General features: G+C 42.5%; 1 protein-coding gene and 1 long non-coding RNA gene across 3 annotated transcripts; one reads left to right on the forward strand and one right to left on the reverse strand.

Moving 5' to 3' along the window:
- The first annotated feature begins 1,056 nt into the window (after nucleotides 1-1,056).
- ttll12 (tubulin tyrosine ligase-like family, member 12) lies at nucleotides 1,057-23,988 on the forward strand. Of its 2 annotated transcripts, none has more exons than XM_035614344.2 (14): nucleotides 1,057-1,239; nucleotides 1,681-1,859; nucleotides 5,492-5,690; nucleotides 6,996-7,155; nucleotides 8,330-8,463; nucleotides 10,719-10,795; nucleotides 13,483-13,599; nucleotides 16,304-16,498; nucleotides 16,630-16,741; nucleotides 18,686-18,837; nucleotides 18,998-19,079; nucleotides 19,403-19,471; nucleotides 20,956-21,094; nucleotides 22,866-23,988. In XM_035614344.2, exons 1-14 carry the CDS (start codon nucleotides 1,099-1,101, stop codon nucleotides 23,015-23,017), a joined length of 1,908 nt encoding a protein of 635 aa, XP_035470237.2. In that variant the 5' UTR covers nucleotides 1,057-1,098; the 3' UTR covers nucleotides 23,018-23,988. The 2 variants fall into 2 exon arrangements, with proteins under 2 accessions (XP_035470237.2, XP_035470242.2); XM_035614349.2 differs by lacking the exon at nucleotides 1,057-1,239 and adding an exon at nucleotides 1,426-1,575.
- LOC118288364 lies at nucleotides 8,216-12,364 on the reverse strand. Its single transcript, XR_004785857.2, has 3 exons — nucleotides 11,979-12,364; nucleotides 10,690-10,839; nucleotides 8,216-10,256 (listed from the first exon to the last, which is right to left on the reverse strand). It is a non-coding gene; the product is annotated as an uncharacterized LOC118288364 (long non-coding RNA).
- Nucleotides 23,989-25,431: the final 1,443 nt, after the last annotated feature.

A 25,431-nucleotide genomic window follows, 5' to 3' on the forward strand; every position in this document is an offset into this window, starting at 1 on the left:
GGTATCCAGCTTGGTTATTGTAGTGTCTTTTCGTCCATATACGGAATGAGAAGGGAATATGTGTTTATATCTCTTTCTTTGGAATGCCAAGTTAGGGGCCTCCTGATGACCCCTCACCTTTCCTTGTGGCCCCCTTTAAATTCCTTGTCTTACATAGTATAACTTGAACCAGATGTTCTTGCTCAAGTAAACAACGGACCTATAAATGTAACCCCCAAGAAGAGTCGGAAGGTTTTGTCATTTTGGCCGGACACTCTCCAAGCTCTGCAGTGCTTGTAATCGATGCTGGTCTTTTTGTAATAAACCTTTATATACAATCAAGACGGTGTCGGCGGACTTCTCTTCAATACATCTTCACATCATCGATACTTAGTATACAACATTATGATCTTCAATCTCAGGTCAGCTGCCCTTGTGTGAAGGTTGTCCTTGGGGCTTGGTACCCAATATCGGTGTGTGAGGATGGTGAAGATATCTCCCCCCTTGACCTTTTGTGCTGGCCCCCTGTTGCTGTAGCATCTTTGTTGTACTTCATCAGTCTCTATTTGAGTAGCCTACTTCTCATCTGGTTGCCCTGGTTGCCTAACACCAGACATGGAGCGTTTAGACTTGGGGCCTGTACTATGAAAGAGTTCAACATACCCAGGCTGTGGTTTAAAGTGAGTCTAATGATATATTGTAAATAAACACAGGAATTATATCAAGTTTGTATTGAGTGAATATTTTTGCCTTTTGGCTTACGCTGATGAAACTAATATGAATAGAAGCTGAAGTGATGTCAGACTGTTTCAGAAGTTAATGTGTGATAAATATAAATGGTTGGTTTTTTTTTCATAAGAAACCAATATTTAGTTAAAATGCACATTTTACTTTTGTCCCCAGGTTTTCACTCAGTTCTGTTCGCCACATGTCTAATATTCAACAGGAACATCTATGATCTGGATCTTCGTGGGCGAAAACTGAACGGGCCGCCATTTTGTGTTCGGCATCCGGATCACATTATACATCCGTGGGCCCTTTATTCCCATGATGCAGTGCTGGCCCAGGAGTCTCCGCCCTTCTTCCGGGTTTTCCCCCCTGCGCTCCTCCACGTGAGTCATGTCAGCAGAGAGGATCGTTATGGATGGAGACGAAGACGAGGAGTTCGCCTCTTTCGTGGCGCTGCACACCGGAGCCCTGTGCGCCGCAGGGATCCCCCACACGTATTGGAGGAGTCTGCATCACAAAATCGCCTGCGAGGTTTGTGTCAGGCGGACTGACATCCAACATACACGTCTCATATAAGTGTGCAGCCCTGTAACAGACACCCATAACCTCTCTGACGTCTGGTACTAAACCTGCATGTCCCTCTGGCTAACCCGGCACAAAATAACGCGCGCCTCGGCTCGTTGTTCGATGAAATCTCGACCCTTCACATGACATTAGATTGTGGGGGAGGCGGGAGAACCGAGGGCTGAAGGACCAGGAAGGTCGACGTGTTGTCAAATAGCTGCTGCTTGAGGGGTTGAGGTGTTCGCCGAGTTGAAGGGTGGAACTCAGCCTCGCGTTAGACGTGTCAAACCAGCTTCACTAGAGGCATGTGCTCGGGATAACAGGCGAGCGAACCTTAAATTAACCACTTCTCCGCTGGAGTCTGGGGATTTGACAAGCGATGTGTCTCTCTGTGTTCATATGTCACAGATTTACGACGCGGGGGACGTTTTCGGAATCATGCACTTTGAGCCAGAAGACGACGAGGAAACAGAGGAGGGACGTGGAGACGACGACGTCGAGGAGAAGAAGAACGACTCTGCAGCGACGATTCGCAGGAAAGTGCTTGTGACCCGGGATAGTGGGCTGCAGGCCTCGGCGCCGACCAGGTGAGGGCGCCACAGGACCAGAGAAGGACCTCATACAGTGACTGTTCAGCATTGGGGAAAGACAGGCATAATCATAAAGTGTGCAAAATCTGTGTTTGAACCATCAAGTTGTGAAATAATAGAAGAAACGACTAAAACTTTCATCATACAAATTTTCAGAGAAATAATTATGTTATGTTATTTTATAGGACTAATTTGCTGAGTTTGAGCTTTGGTTAAATATCGGGGCTTTTTTGATGACTCAAAATGTTATGGAAGGGATTAGCAAGATTTTTTTTTATAAAAATGTTTTTCAAAGATAGGATTCCACCTTGGTAACATGCGACTAAACTGTGGGAGGGATCCAGGAATTCTGGGGAGGATTGCTCGGCCTTGGCAGCAACCGCCGCTCTCTCAAAGGAAACATAGAGACTTATGGTCCAGACCAGTCACGTAGGCTCACATCCTTCATCGTGTGAGGAATTTTTTTGACAAGCCTTCACAGTTTTCTAGTTAAAGTGATATCTAAGTTCAGGCACACCGTGTTCTTCAGGTCACACCTGTTACACCGTGTCAAACACCGGCCTTCCCACAAATCTCCTCAGTCCTGACTGTTTTTCCAAGATCACACAACATGCGTGCGTGTGGTTTTTTTGGAGCGTATAATACTGTCAGTCAGTCTTCTAAACCTAAGCTGCAGTGAATTGACTTGTATCTAAAATTTGCAGGATGACTGCTACTCACGACTTTATTCTCGTGTCGCTTCAATTTTTTCCTCAATGTGGCCCTAAAACTCAGTCATACAAGGTGGGGAGCGCACATCTTTGGCAGTTGGCATGCATGTTGTGCACAGAGTTTTTGGCTTGACAAGTTCTTTATTTTCACCATGCAAACAATTTTCATATAATTTACCTAAAATTCTCTCAAATTTGCTCGTGACATCTCTCGTCAACATGCAGACGAGACAGGAGCATCATAAGCGTCATATGTGCACTCGTGCTGTGGTCAAGCGCACAATTGGTGTTTTGAGGGCAGGTGGATGAGCCTTAACACAGCTGTGAGCTACTTTATACGCCAGAGAAGAAATGTAAAAGAATTATAACATGCATATTGTATAATAGGGCTGCACGGTGGTGTAGTGGTTAGCACCTTCGCCTCACAGCAAGAAGGTTCTGGGTTCAAATCCCGGTTCAACCAGGGCCTTTCTGTGTGGAGTTTGCATGTTCTCCCCGTGTATGCGTGGGTTCTCTCCGGGTTCTCCGGCTTCCTCCCACACTCCAATGAATGGGGTCAGGTTCATTGGAGACTCTAAATTGACCGTAGGTGTGAATGTGAGAGTGAATGATTGTCCGTATCTGTATGTGGCCCTGCGATAGGCTGGCGACCTGTCCAGGGTGTACCCCGGCTCTCGCCCAATGTTAGCTGGGATTGACCCAGCTAACCCTTAAATGGATAAAGCGGTAATATTGCAATGATTTTGAACTAATCCAGCACCAGCTAAAACGTGCACCATGGCACGTATTTTTTCATTCATATCAGTGACGGAGAGTCACCCTGACCACACCGTAATGAGCCAATTGAGGCGTTTAAAGGAGACATATCATGCACATATTCAGGGTCATAGTTTTAATTTGGGTTATTACTTGAAAAGATTAACGTGCTTTAATGTTCGGTAAACACATCAGTTTCCTGCAGCTCCTCTTTCAGCCTCTGTCCGAAAACACTTGGATTTAGCTCCTGTCTCATTAAGGCCTCTCCCTCCCAATGAAGCCCAGTCTGCTCTGATTGGCCAGTTGGTTCAGCGTAGAACACTCACTTTCAGTTTTCCCCTCCTGCGCGCTGGAGAGAGAGAGAGCCAGGTGGTCGAGTGACTAGAGTGAATGCAGAGAGGGAGCAGCATCAGTGAGGACAGATAATTGAATCAGAGAAATATAACTATTGTTTTGCTTTATGTCAGTCTGATTATTTCATGGTGGTTTTGTTGTAAAGCAGAATCAAACAGGCACATCTCTGCACAAGATATGATTTTTGTGTATGCAATGCAGCCGCAGTAGGTCTCTTCCTCATACTTTTTTCTTTTTCAAGAAAGGACAAACATATGCTTTTTAAGCTCTCGCATGCCACATAAAATGACGTGGCAGGCTGGATATGGCCCACGGGCCTAGAGTTTGACACCTCTGCACTACGACTACGCCTCGATATCCTGTCCATGAATATCACAAACAGGATTGGTGACAAAGCGCAACCCTGGCGGAGACCAACCCCCACCAGGAACGAATCCAACTTACTGCCGAGAACCCAGACAGCTCTTGCTTTGAGTATACAGGGATTGGATGGCCCCAAGAAGTGACCCCCTCATCCCCATACTCCTGCAGCACCTCCCACAGTATCAACCGTGGGACCCGGTCATACGCCTTCTCCAAATCCACAAAACGCATGTAGACTGGATGGGCATACTCCCAGGCCCCCTCCAGGATCCTTGCAAGGGTAAAGAGATGGTCCGTTGTTCCAAGTCCAGGACGGAATCCACATTGTTCCTCTTCAATCTGAGGTTCGACTATTGGCCAAATGAACTGCTGTTTGTTGCATATGCACAAACAACAGTCAGAGTTTTCCCCCCCACCACCCGAAGGCGTAGGGAGGCGACCCTTTTGTCCACCGGGGTTAACTCAAACACAGCGGCGCTCAGCCGGGGGTTTGTGAGTATCCCCACACCTGCCTGTCGCCTCTCCCCCTGGGCAACTCCAGAGAAGAAAAGAGTCCAGCCCCTATCTAGGAGTACAGTTCCAGAACCGAGGCTGTGCGTAGAGGTAAGCCCCACCAGATCCATCTGGTAGCGCTCCACCTCCCGCACAAGCTCCGGCTCCTTCCACCACAGAGATGTGACGTTCCACGTCCCCAGAGCCAGCTTCTGCAGCCCAGGTCTGGTTCGTCGAGGTCTCCGACCTCCACTGCCACCCGTGTGGCAGTGCACCCGACCCCAGCGGTTCTTCCTGCGAGTGGTGGGCCCACAGGATAGAGAGGGGGTAGGTGCCACGTAGCTTCTTCGGGCTGTGCCCGGCCGGGATCCGTGGCAAACCCGGCCACTAGGCGCTCGCCGACGAGCCCGCCGCCTGGGCCTAGCTCCAGACGGGGGCTCCGGGCTTCCTCCGGCCTGGGTCCCTTTCCCTCTTCCTCTATCTTCCATGGCGTCTTTTGTTGAACCATACTTAGTCTGGCCCCTCGCCTGAGACCTCTCTGCCATGGGAAACCCTGCCAGGAGCACTAGGCTCCAGACCACACAGCCCTCAGGTTCATAGGGACACACAAACCCCTCCACCACGGTAAGTAGATGGTTCCCGGAGAGGTCATCCTAAACTTGCAAAAAAGTTAACATTCTAAACTTGCAAAGCTATTTCCATCTACTAGTGCTGTGATGTGGTCTCAGGTAGGATAATAACTTATTTTCAAACGAGTTCTTGCATTTAATAAAACGTTGTTGTACGGAAGGGGTGTGGAAAACTATTTCAAGGTTAAACATGTGGAAGACAGTAATGATGGTTATTGCAGATGTGCAGTTACAGTGAGTGTGATGTTAGAAAATGAGTGTGGGGTTAGTGATACACTGATTTCAGCAAAAGTGCACTTACAAATGAGCGGTTATCTTTCTGCAGTGTTTTCTTGGTGGATCATGCCTGGACGTACCGCCTGGATCATGCCCGTCAGCAGCTAGAGCAGATCCCAGGCCTGCTGTCGAGGATGGCTGACCTCATGGGAGTGGACTTCCATGGTGAGGCCCCCGACCCGGACTCGGTGGAGCTGGTGATGGAGTGCATGTGGAAGTACAACCAGACTTATCAGCTCTCCCAGGGGGTATGTCATCACGTACTCGTAGATTACTTTTGTTTTGGTTTTACGAAGCGACATTGGATTGAATCAACCTGATCCAGATACAAACTTTTTAAGATCACCAAATCTGGATTACCAATGCTCTTAATGGAAGTACAAATCAGGCTGAAGGCTACTAGGTATGTAAACAACAGGTAGAAGAAAAGTGTCTTTAGTTGAAGAAACACAAAACAACACAAACACCCCTTTCAATTTATATGTCTTTTAGAAAGATATCTAGATTAAATATCCTCTCCCTTCTCACCAACTGGTCTCAGCAGATGTTCTGGATCTGTTAGAGATTTCTTCCTGTTTAATAAGTTTTTTTCTCTCCACAGTCTCAGAGCTGCTCATTGTGGGAACTGTTGTGTTTCTCTGTAATATTGTGATGTCTCTACCACACTATGTAAAGAGCCTTGAGGCGATGCATGTTGTCAGGGCTCCAGAGTGCGATCATCGTGGTCCCAGATGCCAGTGGGATAACATCTGAACAACTGGGGCCCAGTCACAAATATAATGGGTTTCACAAGCCTGAAAAAGTTTTACAGATTTCATGAATGTGAAAGTGGCTTTTTAAACGTCAGTTAGGCCTTAACTTGTAGTTATTCCATTCAGCATGGTCAGTGGGATTCATGTTTACATTATACATTTGCGAGTGAGTGAGTCCGATGATTAGCTGGGTTTTGTATATCCCTATACAGCGGAACATTGAGGTTCCGTAAGTGAAAATCCCATTCATATTCTCCATCAAAATTTTGATTATTAGCCTTAATGTTGTAACTATCCAAGGTCGACTTACCTGTCAAGCTACGAGGTTGTGAAACGATGCATATCAACCTGTAGAAGCCACAAGTCCGTATGAAATCAACCTTGTTTTTAGAAAAACATGTTTATTCGCGATGTCATTAAGAAATACTTCACCCTCCACAATTCTGAAGTGTAACATTGACGTCTCTGATTGGTGGAGCTTGTTGTTACCACGAAAACGCTTACTACACCCGCTATCTTCATGTCAGCTAGTGATACTGCGTTCCATCGTACTCTGAGCTCGGGCGTGGTGTTGTCGTTCCATTATACCTAAGAACTCGAATTCTGTTCTGATGTTCCCATTAAGTACAACCTAGCTCTTGTTTCTATCAAGCTTGAGTTCAGTTGTTGTAAGTAACTTTGGACAATAACATGATAACATGAATATCATTCATGCTGAATGAATATGTCATAAGGATAGATCACAGCAGTGTGTGAACATGGTCGTCACTCATCCCCTTGTCTTCCTTTGTTCATGTGCAGTCGGCGGAGGAGAAGGTTCCTGTGTGGTACATCATGGATGAGTTTGGCTCCCAGGTGCAGCACTCTGACCAGCCCAGCATTGGCATGGCTCCCTTCTTCTATATACATGGCCAACTGGCTTACACTGTCCTCTGGCCTCTGCACGACCTGCAGGAAGGAGGTAAGCGCACACACACGCATGTCTGTGTCAAAAAATTTCCTTGGTCGCACCGGTGCCCCTGACGTTCAGCTGGTCTGTCTGTGGCTGGATGTCTTAAGCAGAAGTATTTATTATAAGAGCTAAATATTGAGGAGACTTCCGGTTCGCTACACAGATCAACAGGTTCACAGTGTTTGGCGTCCCAAGATAGTCTGCCCATCTCCGGTCTCTGTGGTGTATTTAGCTTTGAGTAATGTCTTCATCTCCCCGCGACTATGACACCTCGAGTGAGACATCAATTGCTCAATAATTTTTTTGGCTTGCCATAGGTAAGATGACCTTGCTTGGTGCCTGAGAAGACTCATCTTAAGAGTTTCTCTGCGTAGGATAGACGAATATTCCTCAACAATATTGAGTTGTGTTACTTTTTTTCCTGACGGCCTTTTTGTTAGTCCCATCATTCAACATCATGTAATTTATTAGTATATATTAGTTTGTTCAAAATAGTGCTGTTCAGTGTTCAACAATGTACTGAGTACAGTGAGAGGAACAATACATTTTTCCATTCTACTTCTCACTGCTTCGAGTCAGAAATTATAAAAACACTGCTTGTAATATCGCGAAAGAAGAGCTTCCATTTACAAAGTTTATTGCATCTTCCTAGTGATTTTCCTTGGCTAATTCTATTTTGAGCCATTACTAATTCTATCATGTGCTCATTGGCTGATTCTGCTGGTGATTTGTCAGCATATTACATGCCCTGCACATGCCCTCTACATGACCTGCACATGCCCTCTACTTGCCCAACACATGCCCTCTACATCCCCAACAAATGCCCTCTACGTGCCCTGCACATGCCCAGCACATGCCCAGCACATGCCCTGCACATGCCCTGCACATGCCCTGTACATCCCAACAAATGCCCTCTGCATGCCCAACACATGGCCTGCACATGACCTGCACATGGCCTGCACATGCCCGACACATGGCCTGCGCATGCCCAACACATGGCCTGTGCATGCCCAACACATGGCCTGCGCATGGCCAACACATGCCCAACACATGGCCTGCACATGGCCTCTACATGCCCATCAAATGCCCTCTACATGCCCTGCGTGTGCGTGTGCGTGTGTCTGTGTGTGTGTGTGTGTGTTCGTGCCACAACATTTTACATATCAGGATTATTTCTCCACAGATGAAGTAACCCGTGATTACACATATGGAGAGATCAACCCCCTGCTGAGGCAATGCCGCCTGTTACCATGGATACCTACTGATCTACAAGGAGTCAGCAGTGCCACCACTGAACCCCCAGACTCGTACTATGAGGTGAGCACTTTTCTAGCCTTATTGACCACTCAAGTCACATTCACACACATTCATACAACACTGCAGTTTACTGCACACATTCACACACACAGCTGCGTTTTGTTTACTTCCTGTGGTGGCTGACCTATGTGTATGTGTAAGTAACTCATACAACCCCACTTAGAAATCACTGAACTATCTCTTTAATATTGATCAGTAATACATTTAATAACAATAAAAAGTCCCTCAGTGACCTAACCTATTCTGGCTAAAGATGGATACGGATACTTTAAAAAGTAGCCCGACGGATCTTTGGAGAGAACAGATGTATTTGCACAGTTTGCAAAGCCGAATTTTATTACCACAGAATTAATTTGTCTTTGAAATATCACCCTCAAGGCAAAACATCCTACCGAAACTACAGGGCCAACAAGTGTAAGTGAGAAGGTAACGAATGCTTTGGCTTACTGGATTAAATGAGAGAAATCATTCAAATTGCATCGGGAGACACCTCTTATAATCTGCCCCCGAGAGGAACCCTCATGTCAAGAATACACACGTATGACAGCGAGAGAGCGCGTCGCTCTCCAGGGGACCCTTGGACTTCTGTGAGCAATGACAAGTACTTGGGCGTCAGAGCGCACTTCATTGATAAAGAATGGAATCTGACTGAGTAAAACAGAAGAGCGACACCATGCTGAGGCATGTGCTGATCATTTTCTTTAGATTCGCAAAAGAATGGCAAATCGAGGCAAAGTTAACCACTCTCGGCACTGACAGTGCTCGTAACGTTGGTCGCAGCCGCGAGACTACTTCCATCCGAACACCTGCCCTGCACGGCCCACAGTCACAGTTTCCCTTCACCACAGTGGATTCAAGATTGCCTGGGACTTCGAGCACAGTCCATCAAACTCTCAGGAATGAAGAGGACAGCAAGTTATAAAAAGTCTTTACCACAGACCAAGCTAAACAGAGGGACAGCACCATCCTCACATGGCTGAAGATGGCTACTGCACTTGACCCCAGGTTTAAGGACCTGAAGTGTCTGCCCAAAGCTGAAAGGAGTGAGGTGTGGGCTTCAGTACGCAACCTGGTGATGCACAACAACCATCTGCAGAGACAGCAGAGGAACAGCCGCCAAAGAAGAGGATGTCTGTCTTCTTGCTGAGTTCTTCTGACACGGATACAGATGAAGAGGAAGAGTCCATAGAACAATGTGTGGTCCGTGTAGTGGAAATTAGTGTATTGTTTCCGTCGTGAGAAATAAAAGTATTACACTCGACTGAGTTTCAGGTAGTTTATTACAGAATCAGTTGAGTTTAAAAAATTAGTCAGGCCAGCAAAAACAGGCCGACGGAGTCAAAGCAGTACTATTCAGCTGAGTACCAGGGATGGCTTCAGGGCCTGAGAACTCCTTTGTCTTTTATACTCCTCTTTTGTAGGCACCGTACGACTGTTTGCTAAGAGGCAAACCTTGTCCTCTCCCTGCAGAGGCTGTGGGGGCGTACTGTTTGATTGGCGTGTCCTCATGGGGTTCGTCGGTTCATACTAGTCGAACAACATGTTTGGCAGAGCAAAGGTCATGTTTGATGAGCAAAAGGAAATTGCAGACACAGCAGAAACCTATAGAGCAAAGTTCCTAAATTAAGAATTTATATTATAGACCGTTACAAAGCAGAGCCCAAAATGGACATGGAGGGGTGTCCGCTGCAGTGCTGGTCGAAGAGAGAAACAGCACATGTCGGGCTGTCAACCCCTGCAACCACCGAGCCTTGTGAGAGGTTGTTCCCCACCCTCAAATCACAGGAGAGAATCTATGCTCAAAGTAAAAAAGAAAATGCATTTTTTTTTGCATAGTATTTGAATTTAAATACTTCCTTTGTGTTGGTATCTGCATTAATTCCATCATTTTACATTTTAAATATGCATTATTACAAACTTCAGTCTTAAGAAGAACAAAAATTATTATATCACAGCAAATTGTGATTTTTAATCGATTGACACTAGTTAATACATATCTTCCTATATAGAGATTTAGCATTGACTATATAAAGCATGCTCCCATCTTGGTCATATTCACATACTTCATTATTGATATGCATTGCTTAAAACGGCAGTAAGTGATTCTAAACCAATACACTTTTTGTAAAAATCAGCAAATATTTCTTTGCGGTCCACTAGCTGTGGGTTTTTTCTGCTCAGCCCTGGCTCTTTGTTTAAAACAAAACAAATTTATTTTGAATTAACCTGATTTCCCGCTGTCTGCGTTTCTCTAGATCATTACACGGGAGAACAAGGAGCAGCTTCCAGTGGAGATCCAACCATACACTGTGCCCAAGGATAAAATCCTGAAGTAAGACTCACCTCCGCACCTCTCAACTAGTAGCTGCACAGTCACTTTAAAAAAAAAAAGAAAAGATAAAGAAGTACACTTATTAAATTTCTGATGTTACATTGTGACTGCTGTGTTGACAAAATGGGAAGCTCACAGAGACAATGTCTAGCAAAGTGAACCACAGCTGAGGAAAACTCTTGATATTGAACATTATTTGACGAAGAGAACTTCAGATGAGAGATTACACTGCTCAGACCTATTGGTTGTTAAATAATTGTTGTAATAGTAGCTTTAAGGATAGTAATATCCATCAGGTGGCCCATGACCTTGATCCAAAATGGAATATATCTGTAAAAATGCTGTAGTGATAGTAACATACTGCAGCTAACATTGAGTTGAAAATACATTTCTCTTGATTCTTTTGGTTTTTGGGAACTTTAATAAGCTGAAACCCAAAATGCATACAAGTAAACTTCTATTCGATATGTACTGGTAATTTCCAATATTTACAACCAATGAACAGAGCAAAAACAATTAAAAAAGATTTAATCTGGTATTTAATCACAGAGTTACATTTGCTTGAAATGACTGAAGCAATTCAAAATGCTTGTCAGAAAAATATTCCAACTGAAAAAAGCCATACAAAGTTAATGGGTGCTAGGAAAAGGTTAGAACATAAATAATAACTGCACAGCAGCTATGACGGTGTGCGGTGCAGTTAGGGGCAGGAGGACGGCAAAGATCAAACTATCTGACTACATTACAACACAATAAACACAAAAACATTCTTAATGCTGACAGTTTAGACAGTAAGTAACACAGTATCAATTAAAAGCATTTGTAATGAGGTTCAGAGATGTTTCGACCTATACCCCTCTCAATGCAGCAGAAATGTACAACCACAACCAGGATGGTAAATATAGCGCTATTTTATTGTAGTTATTATTTGCGTACACCCACCTCACCAAGAGACGGCCGTTTGATGAGCTTAAACACACAAAAAAAGTCACCAAACCTGGCTTCCCAGAATCTAACACAATCAAACACTACACAACGGCTCAACACATCATTCAAACTTTTGCAAAAACCACATGGAGCAAAACACAATGCAACACTTGTATCAACAAACAGTCACCAGCAAACACAAATAGACGTATTCTAAATGTGTCGGCCTATCCAAGGGAGAGGTTGGGTGGCTTACCTTAAGGCTGGCTAGGGCTCTTTCTTAGAGATGGAGCGAGACTGGAGTTTGGTTGGAGTTGCACAAAATACAAATCCGGTTTTATTAAGGTTTTACAAAAACGATGGGTTATAATGTATCAAAAAGAATGAGAAAGAATGTTCAAAAAGGGTTCAAAAAGATGTCGTGGAGTCCCGCGGGCGAGACCGCCAGGTCGGAAAAACAAGGGCAAGCCTCGTCCTCTTCCTCTCCTCCGTTTTTAAAGGCCTTCTCCTCATGCATATTCAAGAGCATGGGCTTACAGAACCCTACTGGTTACAAAGTGCCGGGTCGGGTTTACAGACGAACATCCACCCGGCAACAATGGGGTCATAGCAGTTTCTAGCTGCATCCTGTCATGAGCCCCCTGCAAGAGACGCCGTTACCTTGCGGTTTCCCCCTTTTGTCATTTTATATATCATGCTGCTTCACACCTCGTGTATGTCATGAACTTCCTTTGAGAAGTCGTTTACTTGCAGTTTCTCACTCTTAAGCCCCTTTCACACTGGCCAAAAAAACCTGTTTAAACCCGCTAACACCCGGCGTTTTCTTCAGTGCGAAAAAGTTCAATCGGCATTCAGCCCCGGGGTCAAATGACTGCAATAGACCTGGGTAATAATCGGCATGATAATACTCCGGTCGGCATGGATGTGAACGTCACACCCAGGTGAACGCGCTAATTTGCGCTTTGACAGAGGCAATGAAGGCTCGACTCCTCCGTCGGTAACTGCTGTTACCTCTCGAGCTCGCAGCCTCCGAACTGCAGTAAAGAGGCCTCTCGCATGTAGCCAGCTCGCTTAGCCTAGCTTTGGCCCGTTGGTGGTGACAACTAACAACTAAAAGGCATGGAAAGTTTCTGAGCGTTATCGCACAGAGAGAAGGTCCGACAGTTAGAGCAACCGAACCTTTACCCTAACAGCTCACTTTGAAGGGATGTTCCTGTGGAGCAATACACATTTACCCCTTGTAGAAGTTTAATGTCACGGTGAGGGTGGTAGGTCAGAGGTCAGCTCGGACCACACAAGGAGCCAGGCTCTCAACACATTACTTTGTTTTACAATTTAAAACCTTCAACCTTTAATACTGTCTAGTACTTTCTGTCTTTCAAGCATTGAATACATGATGAAGCTGGTTATATAGTGAATATAATGATGAAATATAAAATGATAATAATAAAAAGATAAAAAATGAATACAAGTTAATAAGTAATCTTTGATACCTGACAGCTCTGTCAGGGCCTAGGTTTTGTGGAGATTTCCTCCTTAGTAACTTTTTGTTTTTGGCCTTTTTAAGCTTTGTTTTCAATCAGTCCCGAAGACTTCATATCTAGGGCTAGTTGGATTACTCCTACCGCAGCTATGATTTATAAAAACGTTCATCATTTGCATGAACCTCCAATTCTCTCAACACTTCACTATTATTTGTAGATTTCTTACTGTTGCAGAGTATCTCCACATATTTTCATTGTTCTGTGCTTTGTTTCCAGAGTTTACTCTGAAATGTCACAAGTGAGAAACAACCTGACACACCCACAGTTCCAGCTGACTGATGATGAGGAGGAGGCTGATATTATTTGGGGCTATGATCACATCAAAGACTACAGGTCAGAAATGAACACACACACACAACATGCACACACACACATTTTCACTACATGATTATGTCAACAACAATTTCATCACAGTATCTATAGAAAACTTGAAAAAGAATAATAGGAGGTGCTCTTGTCCTGTGATGTTTTGTAGAATAGAGGTTACAGCAGTACTGTAATTTATTGCACCTTTCCAAAACATAAGGATTTATGTTTTGTTTTGATGACCATTTTCACACTAATAATGTAGATGGTAAGCTTAGCCTCTATTTATTTTGATTTATGATTTAATTTAATACTTACACATTAATAATAAGACATTTATTTTAACATTTAAATATTTTCTTTTATGAATAAGTGCACTATATAAACTAACAGTTTGATGCCATTTTAGTATTTACTGTTGTAAATAATCCTGTTGTGTTGTTGTGGGTTTTTTTCCACATTCAAGAAGTGTCCTTTCTTGGATAAAATAATAGAAGAAAGGGAGTGCTTAGAGTGCGACTGCTTGTATTTACTGATGAAAATGTAGCCATGTTCAGTAAAATAGAAAATTGAGAGGGCAACGCATTGTTATGCATCGCGATGCATCGTGAAGTGGTTATTCATCTTAGCCGCCCGATTCCTTTTCTTTAAAGCTGTGAAAGATTTCTCAAAGTCTTTTCTCAGTAGATTGTAACTGGCAGTTCACATCCTCCGTCCGTATCCTAGGAAGAGCTCCGAAGACTAACCCCGATCTATTTCCTGTTATGCCTTATATACTGTGAGCATGGAAAGACTAAGAAAACTCTGACAACTTCCGATGGATGTAACTTTCCTGGATGTAACGAGTTTTTTGCTACATTTATGGAAATGTGACGTGACTTCCTCATTTTTCAGTCGACGTGATCTACGTGACTTCCTCATTTTGCATGACAAATGGATACTAGAGTTTAATGCTCCATTTACATTCTTTGATTATTCGTTATAATGTAGCATTTCTTGATATAGTTTTATTACATTAATTTCATAATCAACATAACAACAATCAGCCTTGCTTTTAATAGCATTTCATATAATTCAATCAACTTTTATGATTTATATTGACTCTTCGTGTCTTGTATTTCTCTATGTGTTACTTCGATCACGAACCGTGATCTGTCCGTACCTTTTGTAGATAATATATTTAAGGTCGAGATCTCAACTTCTTTTTGACACAGGTTAACAAAGAGTTTATTAGCCAACTAACAAAGAAGAGCAAATACCGATTATCATATGTTTCTTTTTGTAATACACTCAGCTGCATGATACACCTTGCGGTGCAACCTCGACACATCGTCAGTGATGGACCCAGGGTCATCAGGTGTTTCGGGTCTTATCATCAGACACCTTCTCCCGGGCAACCCAGCCGGGGGGGATCAGGCCCCCGACTTTTGTCCAGGTCACTTGTCATCCCTCTTAATCCAGAGCAATTGGAAAGCCTTTTCAGCGGCTTCTAAGATATTCTTGATGGCTCTTGGTCTCTGCAGTCCACAGATCCCTTCGCCAGGTTCACAGCGGGCAGGATTCTGCTACCAGAGACGCATATTTGGCTCTCCTCCTCTCTTGTGCCTCTTCCATCCTGTCTTCCAAGGGGAACGTTAACTCCAGCAACACCACTTGCTTGGTTGCCTCGGACATCAAGACCATATCTGGCCTGAGTTTGGTAGCTGTGATGTTGTCCGGGAACTTCAGCTGCCTCCCCTAGATCGACCAGGACCTGACAAGCTCTTGCTGTTGAGAGCAGCCCGCCTTGGGCCTTCGACCAGGGTTGAGGGTGCCCGGCGCGAACAAAAGAGATGGGGCACTTTGTAGGGTGTTTCGCTTGCTGGAGCTGACGCCGGAGCAGATGGTGTCTGCAACTGCCCGCAGAACCTGGTTGTGGCGCCAACGGTACTGCCCCTCTCCCAAGGTCTTTGAACAGCAGCTAAGAATGTGCTCCAACGACGTCCTCTTCTGGAGTTGGCAAGCAGGTGAGTACACCAGGCCCCAGGTGAGCAGATTGGAAGGACTCTGGGGAATGTCATAAACCGACTGGACCAAGAACTTGAACCGGTGTGGCTCCGCTCTCCAAAGTTCTGTCCAGGTGATTTTGCGGCCAGCAGTGTGCTCCCACTTGGTCCAGACCCCCTGCTTGGCCATGCCCACCATTCTGCTGAAGCGAACTTCCTCCACTTCTGCACAACCTCCTCATGGATTAGCTTTTGCCTCTAATTTCCCTTGGCCTAACTGTAGAAATGTTGGGATGCTACCAAAACCCGGCCCTCCCAGCATATCTGAAACTTTTTCTGAAACTTCCAATGGACTTAATGGATTTAAGAACGATTTTTATGATTATTAATAACATCATTTCATCTATAAATTTCAGTATTATTTCTCAAATTATAAGTATTAGTCTAGTAGAGATTAAAGCAACTACTATACAACTGTTCTTTCTCCTCTCCCCCTCTTTCTGCCCACCTCTCCTCTCACCAACAGATCACAGCAGATGTTCTGGTTCTGTAAGAGATTTCTTCCTGTTAAGGAGTTTTTTCTCTCCACAGTCTCAGAGCTGCTCATTGTGGGAACAGTTGTGTTTCTCTGTAAGAATGTGAGGTTTCAACCTCACTATGTAAAGAGCCTTGAGGTGTGTGTGTGTTGTGATTTGGATCTATACAAATAAAAATGAATTTGAATTGAAGGACCTTATCTCTGACAGGAAACTGAGTGAGGAGCGACCGAATGTGATGCTCAACCAATTTCCCTGTGAGAGCCTGGTTACTGTGAAGGACTGCCTGGCTGCTGTGGCCCGCAGAGTGAAAGGTGGCGCAGGACCTGATTGGCTACCAGAGACATTCAACCTCCAGACAGAGCTGCCAAAGTTCATCAAGCATTATCAACTGAGACAAGAACGGTTGGATTTGTTTAAGTATTAATTGAACATGATGGTCTCCAGTTGTTTGAGATAGCCAAAACATGTTGGTGGTCTTATCAGCACTTGACAAGATAGATGTTAGACGTGTGTTGTCTGGATGTGTGTTTCAGCGGAGAGGATAACAACTGGATCTGTAAGCCTTGGAACTTGGCCCGTGGACTGGACACGCACATCAGCAACAACCTTGACTGCATCATCAGACAGAGAGAAAGTACACCAAAGGTGCCAGCACACATACAGAAACCCAAGCTCCCCATCTCACAAAACAAATCATATAAAGGAATGCCAAACATTGCGACTTATAGCCATTCAGCATATTCGCGTAATGGGGAGAAGCTCGGCCAGGAATTAAAGTTCTCCGTCGATATGAGGGAAACCCGTCAACTACAATTGCCCATCCTTTAAAATACTTCTGAGGTCAAAGTAATATTGGGGAGTGTCAAACTGAATGAACAGAAAAACTGTCCTGAAAGTTCAGCACCACTCTGGAGAGAGCGAATCTCCTCATAATTTTATACAAATTGATACTTTTACTTTCTGCAGGTGATCTTCATTCATATCCATACAACATATGTGTTTATGACTAAATTCTTTACTACAGCACACAATTGTTTACAAGAGCATAAAGTACTTACAGATCTAGCCCCTAAATTGCTGTCATTGAAATGTACAACATTTTCTACCGGGGGAACATGCCCCAGGACCCCCCTATAGTGTCTGACATCCACCTACCATCGTCTCACAAAGTCCTATGGGAAACACTTACCCTACAAAGAAATCTACAAAAAGAGACTAATTGGAAGTTACATGCAGCTCTTTGCAAAGTGTGGGGATATTTTTTGGCTTCTTATGCTGGACTGGTTGGCCACCCCTGGTCTGTAGAAAGTCTTTCAGTTTATCAGCCTTAACTGTGTATGTTTGGTCCAGTTTAACCTGCAGGAGTCTGTGAGACAGCTGAAAAAGAGGAAATAATCTCTTGACGAATAACTTAGCTCTGAACATGTATTTACTGTAGAAAACCGTAAGTAAATCCAGACTCTAGATTACTCAAAGGCACACTTAAAAGGTAGATGGGGAAAATGACTTTGCCTGAAACTAAATTTCTGTCCGATTTTTTTTTTTTTTGCTTTAATCCCTGAGCTCGGCTGAAAGCTCATGACAATCATGTTCACCTAAAGGAAACACAATTCCGACAACAAACAACTAAATCAGGATGTAGCAAAAACACACAAACTGTACAAAAACTAAAAAGCTGGTGATGACCATTGACTACTAAATCAATGGCCAACTATTTTGATTATCGGTTCAAGTAGTTAAAAGCCAAAAATCTCTGATTTCAACTACTTAAATGAATATTTTTTGGTGTCTTTACTCCTCTATGACAGTAAACTAAATATATTATTTAATTTAAAAAAAACCAGCACATTTGGTCTTTTGCAAATGAAAATGAAGTCAATGTTGATTTACATACAGAGCGGGTAAGTGGAAATCAGATCACAAGTGGTCACTGAAGACGCATTTGGAGACACATTCTGTTGCAAGGTGAGAACCGACGTGCTGAGAGCTGTCCACTTGTGATCGCATCACTCAGGTCAGATGTTACTGCCATGTGAAAACAGGGTCAGTTGAAACTGAAAACGAGTGATAGGCGGGGAAAATCATAACAGACATAAAAAAAAATGTAAAGATTGAAATCAAAAACCCATCACAATGCATAAAAATATCAAAATGAAATAAAATAGTACGATTGTGAGATTACAATTTTTTAATGTTTGCGTTTTATTTTTCAGTTGAACATTTTTCAGTGCCAAAACTTTTATTTTCAATACCTCAGTTTCCTGTCACTGTTGTAGCTCCATAAACCAAAGCTTTGCTGCTGGGACGGGATCCATAATTAGATCCATAATTAGAGTCCAACATTTGTCCCCAAACAGGGTATGTGGTTCTCAATATCAATGAGAGGATACTGGTTAAATAGATAATTGATGGTCTGTCCCTGGACAGTGATGAATCCCTCAACGTTTCTTTTATTTATTGGTCAACCGTACATTATATTATTTTTTAAAACCTGCTCCTACCAACTGTCACTGCATATTTTCATGCAAACATTTAGATTTAGGATCATGATGTGTGAACTCTGTATTTCTGTTTGTCCTTGTTTTCCAGGTGGTGTGTAAGTACCTTGAAAACCCCGTACTGTTCAACAGGGAGGAGGTGGGAATGGTGAAGTTCGACATTCGCTACATGCTGATGCTGCGCTCTGTGCAGCCTCTGCGTCTTTATGCCTACAATGTCTTCTGGTTGCGTTTTGCTAACAGGTATAGTTCTTAATGTACATTTTAAATTTTGCATTCTATTGTGTACAATAACTGTTCTTTACTTTAAGTTTTTTTTTGGGGGGGGGGGGGGCGTATTTACGGTCTGTGGTTTCAATTCAGTTTTTATTTGTATACCGCCAAATCTGTTGCTTCTTTCTAGACCTTTCTCCTTGAACAATTTTGATGATTACCAAAAGCACTTCACCGTCATGAACTATGCAGAGGATGTACAGCTTAAGCAGGTATGTTTTATTTCTGTTTATCCATGTAGCTTATCTTACCACCACATTTTTTAAAGCAGTCTGCAATTACAAGAAACATTCTCATCTTCAATGGCACCTATACTGTAGATTTTTAGTCCTAGTTCAACACACAACATGCCCAATTCAATTATTGCTGGGTAGCTTTGCTGCATTTAATCCTCTTCCTCACCCGTGACTAACTTCGATTAATTGCTAATTATCAAATAAAGGGAAACACACAAGAGTTAGGGTTATTGACATTATCGTTTGCTTTAACGCCACCAACAAATCAAAACAGAGAATCTCTGCTCCCCTGTTTGAAGGTGCACTACGATGAGTTCATCCCCATGTTTGAGGAGCAGAACCCACAGTATCCATGGAAGGAGGTAGAGGTAAGTGATAACATTTCACACAAGTGTAAAAGGAACTTATTGAGAAATAAAGAACTTATCCTAATTTCCAACTCTAGGAACATAGTTGTAGTTTCAGTCCCTAGGCTGTGATACCTGCTTTTGAACTCATTGCTCCTATTGCGTCTCCAATCAACGTAATCTCTGATTGAGGCACATATTTGCACTCTTACATGGACGTCAATATCTACATCAAAATCTGACAGCTCCTGATTAAGCCTCGTGTTGTCAGGATGAACCAGTATGGTATCAATTGTGGTGGTTTTCTTTTTCCTTCACCCTCGATATAAGTATCAAATAATAGTATATAGTATAAATATAGACCCAAGCGGCGACTGGTGTGTATGTTGAAAAGATGGTGTGAAATTTCACTAGTGAGTGTGGTCATGATAAGTCATAGGCATGTGAAGTTATGATCATATATGCTATAGGCCACACCCACTTTCAAGAATCAAGATGGCGCCTCGTACTTTGATCAACATTGCCCCCAGAGCAGGCACACCAACCTTCGTGAAATTCTGTTCAGTGGTTATTGACATACACGCATTTGTGGCGCCCCCTATAGGTTGGTAAGAAAATTCTTGAAGAACTGAAGCTAATCACAGCTTTAAGTCATGTACCAAGATTTGTGATGATTGGACAAATCGTTAATGACTGAAAGCCAATATTCCTCTGAGCCCTGCCCTTTGCAAAGACATTTTGGCTAGTGGCCAAATAATGATTTGTGGATCAACACTAGTGCTGAACGATTTGGGGAAAATATGGAATCGCGATTTTTTTTTTTGACTTGTTGACCGTACACTCGTCATGTAGCCCCTGTGGCACTGTGCCAAACGCTGATACAGGTTGGTGGTGTTGCCCCGTGAAGTAGCAACGGTAGCACAGCTTGTTCTGCACAACACCTGACACTGTGCAGCATCGTCCTTTTTACAACCGACGTGCTGTTCCTCTTCAAGATTAAAGTCTCCGCTGTATCAGTTTCCGACTGTTCTGTCGAGCTTGAGGACATTGCGCAGCAGATTAGTGCAGCGTGACTGATCATCCCGCATCCCGTGACCCGTGTAATCGCGTCCCTTGCGGTTAGAAAATCGCGTTTTATCATATCGCGATGTTATCGCAAATGCAATTAATCATTCAGCCCTAATCAACACAAAAACAACAGGGTTCTACCGCTGTCGGGGTTTGAACCTTAAATATAAATCTTTTTAACAAAAAATGCTTCTTAGCTAAATAATTGTGTATTCATGTTTAACCAACGCAGTAGAAAATATGACTCCCTGGTAAATATATATTGTAAAACAGGCACAAAATACCTGTGCAGTGTGACTATGAAATAGGTGACAATAGTAAATATATCAAAATTTGTGATATCCATCTATATCACTGTGCTCTCATATTCAGATCATCTACCACACAATGGTCTGATTTTTCCTTTCTCCCCTCTCTTCCTCTCCCAATCTCTTTAGGCAGAGTTGTTTCAAGCGTTCAGGGAGCTGTTCCAGGCAGCCTCATCTAGACCCGCTCCGTATGGAATCTGTCCCTACCCATCATCCCGGGCCATATATGCTGTAGACTTCATGCTGAAGTGGAGTACAAGGGATAATGGTAAGCATGTATTCTATATGTAACACATCAGTAAGGTAAGACAACGGCCACTAAAGTTTTGTTCTGATCCTCTGGCGAGTGGAGCCTCAGCTCAAACTTAATGGTCACAGTACAAAACCCAGTCAGTTAAATTTCAGGGATATCAATCTGTCCATTTCGGAAGCAAAGGTCATGTGAATCAATTTCAGCTGCTTTGGTGTAAAGTGACAACAGGTTCAATGGAGGCAAAAGCAAGACAACCTCCATTAAGGGAATGGGTTTGCATGTGGTGGCCACAGAGAGACACGTCCACTGCCACACACACACACACACACACACACACACACACACACACACACACACACACACACACACACACACACACTCAGAGGGAGAAAGAAAGATTAGGCAGAGTCACGTTTCAAATTAAAAATCTTGGTGTCCCTACTTTGTTTTGTAACGTTATGTTGCATTGTCTTACAGAATACACTTGAATAGAAGCTATTTTAATGATATCACTTTTCTCTTGTCTTTAAATTAACATTACTTTAATATTATGATACTTGAATAAAAACAGCCAGCATTATCAAAATCAACCAATCAGCTCCTCCTACATTTTACAGATCAATGTATTGTATCCCATTTATTAAATCTTCACAAAACCTAAAGTGAATAAACAACAATTCACTTTAACCATATTTGCTTGGGGTTTAGAGTGTGACATTGAACCACAAGAAAAATTTAAACAGAATTGAATCCTGCGTGCTATGGTTGCACACCATAAAACAAAGAACAGTATAGTAAACAACAGAAAGCAGCCAGCGAGACGGTGTTCAACGTTACCTTATATCTTGCACTTTTGTCACTCTTTCAAAGTATACAAACCAAGCCTGGCCCTTTAAGCAGGTGGCTTTATGGGTGTCACCCGGGTGTGACATTCACATCAATGCTGATCAGAGGTGAAGCCAATTATTACCCGGGTCTATTGCAGTGGTGAATTGTGAAAATGGAAATATAATTCCAATATAGCATTATAATTTTCCACAAATGTATGTCTTTTGAGTAAAACTTTTAATGAGAATGCAATAATCCATATTTTTATCCTTGTATGGGCATTCTATGACTATTAAAATGAGAATGTAATTTGATAACAATATGAACATTTTAATGAAAACTCCATTTGACTTTTCATTTTCAAAGACTAAACCTGCACTTCGGTGGCCAATATTCAAATGCAAATGCAATATAAACAATGCAAACTAATTTTCCATTTAAGCAAGCAATATGTAGGTCACAATTAAAAATAAAATGTATTTCTAACCATTTGAAAATGAAATTGCAAACTCCATTTGACTTTTCCTTTTCAAAGACCTAACCTGCACTTCGGTGGACAATATGTAAATGCAATAGGTGAAACAGCGCCCCCAGTCATAGCCACCACGCTCTTGGAACATGGATTTGAAAATACAATGTGTCGGTCCTCTCATCAAGGCAGCTCTTCAGTAAGGACACGACACCTTTAGGGAACCTGTTACCTGACTCGCGCCATGCATGATGGCAAGATGGTAGCCCTGCTACACCGAGAGGCTGCAGAGGCCATGAAGCAGCAACATTCACCCCATAGTTCCCTCGGTTCCGCAAGTGCAGAGAGTTTCCCCTACTTTACCTCACAATTTTTTAAAGACATTTAAAGAGACACATATGTGCACATACACCCGGACACACACGGTGAATGTCTTTGTATTTCACACGAACATGTTAAAACTCTTGTTGTGTTCTGGTTCTGTGTCAGGTGAGCGGACCATGCAACCCCAGATCTTGGAGCTGAACTTCAGCCCTGACTGCACTCGGGCCTGCCTGTACCACCCAGACTTTTACAACCACATGTTCCAGACGCTGTTCCTGGATCAGCCTGAGCTCTGCCCGGTCACACAGATCGTATAATCAACTCACCATCAGCAGCAGCAGCCAGTGTGTTTGTTTTTGGTTTTTATACATAGAGACATAAACTTGTCATGTTCTCTGTATCTGGTTCCCCTGTGTGTTTGTCATCATCTCATTTTACCATTTACTTTGCAGATGATTTTCAGAGTTTATAAAACCATGTTCAGCTCAGCTCAGTTCCTCATGAATCCAGTTGCCTTTTTTTCCAACCCAATGATTATAACCAAGACACGACTGTACAAATGAGAAGCAATAAAATCAATCAGTAAATAGCAGCTGTGTGTGAATGGGTGAATGTAACTTTCCTGTAAAGTGCTTTGAGTGGTCTATATGACTAGGAAAGCGCTATATAAATACAGGCTATTTACCATTACCATTGTTACTCTCACATATTGTGGTGAATCCAGGGCCCGTTTCAGAAAGAGTTTGTTAACCCTTGAAATCGAAGAGTTTAATTTCATATCAAATATCAAATCAGAGCACTTAAATTTGCAGACATTTACATAAGTAGAAAAGTAAAATGCAAAAAAGCTCAGTTTTTCACCTAAGATCCTGTCTTTACTTGCATCACTCCTTTTATGATCAATTTGAGGACAAAATACATTCCCAACATTCAAATATTACATATTATGGCTTCATCCTGAACTCAGAATAAAAGCTGTTCACTGTGTAGTGTCTTTTTGTCAATATATGTAATGTGAGTAGCACATGTTTACATTTTCTTACTCTGGAATGTTAGGTTGGGGGCCTCCTGATGACCCCTTTAACTTTCCTTTTAACCCCTCTTCGTTCTACGTCTTAGTATAATCCAATTTGAACCAGATGTTCCTTCTTTAGAAAACAACAGACCTATACAAATGTAAGCCCGAAGAAGTGTCTGCAGAGCTTTCCTTTTGGCCGGACACTCTCCAAGTTCTGCAGTGCTTGAATTGATGCTGGTCTTTTTGTAATAAACCTTTATATACAATCAAGACGGTGTCGGCGGACTTCTGTCCAATACATTTTCACATCATCGGTATTTTAATATACCAGTTGAGTTATTTATTTATGTAATATTAAGCATTTATGAATATTGAAGCATGAAATGTGTATAAAAGAGAAATGAGGACTGACCAGTGTTGTGCAAGAGCCATAAGCTGTTACACTGTTGCTTCTTGGAAATGACATTGAGAAAATGGGAAAAGTTCCTCACTGTTTAGGAATTTGTCTCCCCTCTTGGCGAGACTGCAAAGATGAGTGATTGGTTCCCTATACAAGGTCATCTTAGCTTTGGAAGCCCGGGACAGTCGATGGTTAGCTGAAGGCCGTCCCAGGGCGTCAGTCGCAGAATTTAGGTTATAGCTGAAAGACATCTTGCGAGATGCATTGCATTAGATATAGAACATACTCAGATGGGCCACTTCTGGCTTTTTGGGGGCCCCTATTTTGTCAAACTACGATGGATAAATTCATAACCCTTTTAGGGGATCCACAAAGATGCAACAATCTATTACATTTTAAGAGAAAAAACGGCTAGAGTCATGAAAACCTCTCTCTAATTAAAATCAAATATCATAAGTTGACCCCCCCAAGCAAGTTGAACTGTTCGAAAATGATAATACAAGGTAAACAATGGGGATCCTCTATATGTCAATAAATTAAACTGATGCAGGGTTCCTCAAAATTGTTTATTTTAAATTGTAAAAAGAAGGTTCTTAAACATTAAACATATCTTAATTTAAAATTACTCTCACCACCAACCCAAAACTATAATAAATAAATAAATTGTGCCAAGCCTAAATTGGACAGAAAATAAATTAGGCTATTACTTGGAATGAAAACACAATGAGGCAGCATCCATATTCATATGCAAACAATAAAAAATAAAAACAAGAATTAGTCCGCATAGTCCGCATATAGCAAGAAACAGCTCTGATACTCAGACAGAGACAGAGTATTGCTATGGAATTAGCAGATCTGTCTGTGAAATGACACATGATTCTGAAAGAGATATATATTCATCACAGTTTTTTCTCACTTGATATATTGATATATTGCAGTATCCTCAGAAATAAATCTGTTCATAATTTTATACAAATTGCTACTTTTACTCAAAATTCCTGCTGGTATGAAGTTCAATATTTATGTTGATTTTAATTAATTGTTGATTTTAGTTAATTGTTCTGTGCTGTTATTGTTTTTATGCAAAGAATGATATTTTCAAAAGAAGCTACTGTACCCCCTTTTTTGTATTTGTATGTGGGTGGAGGTCAGTGTCCATACAACACACATATGTAGATTGTAAGGCTTACAGCACACAAATATTTTCAAGACCATAAAGTCCTTCATAGATCAAGCGTCCTAAATTGCTGCCAAAGTTCATCAGATCTATGTATTTGACTGTGAAATGTAGAAAATCTTCTTCCGGGGGAGCA

The sequence above is a fragment of the Scophthalmus maximus genome, chromosome 12 (assembly GCF_022379125.1).
Source record: "Scophthalmus maximus strain ysfricsl-2021 chromosome 12, ASM2237912v1, whole genome shotgun sequence".
NCBI lineage: Eukaryota > Metazoa > Chordata > Actinopteri > Pleuronectiformes > Scophthalmidae > Scophthalmus > Scophthalmus maximus.

Bases quoted from the DNA above. Each gene is read 5' to 3' on its own strand.
- ttll12 (XM_035614344.2), top strand. From the start codon at position 1,099: ATGTCAGCAGAGAGGATCGTTATGGATGGAGACGAAGACGAGGAGTTC. The intron at 16,742-18,685 runs GTGCCAGCACAC...CTTGTTTTCCAG, and splicing joins AGAGAGAAAGTACACCAAAG to GTGGTGTGTAAGTACCTTGA. The intron at 18,838-18,997 runs GTATAGTTCTTA...GCTTCTTTCTAG, and splicing joins TGGTTGCGTTTTGCTAACAG to ACCTTTCTCCTTGAACAATT.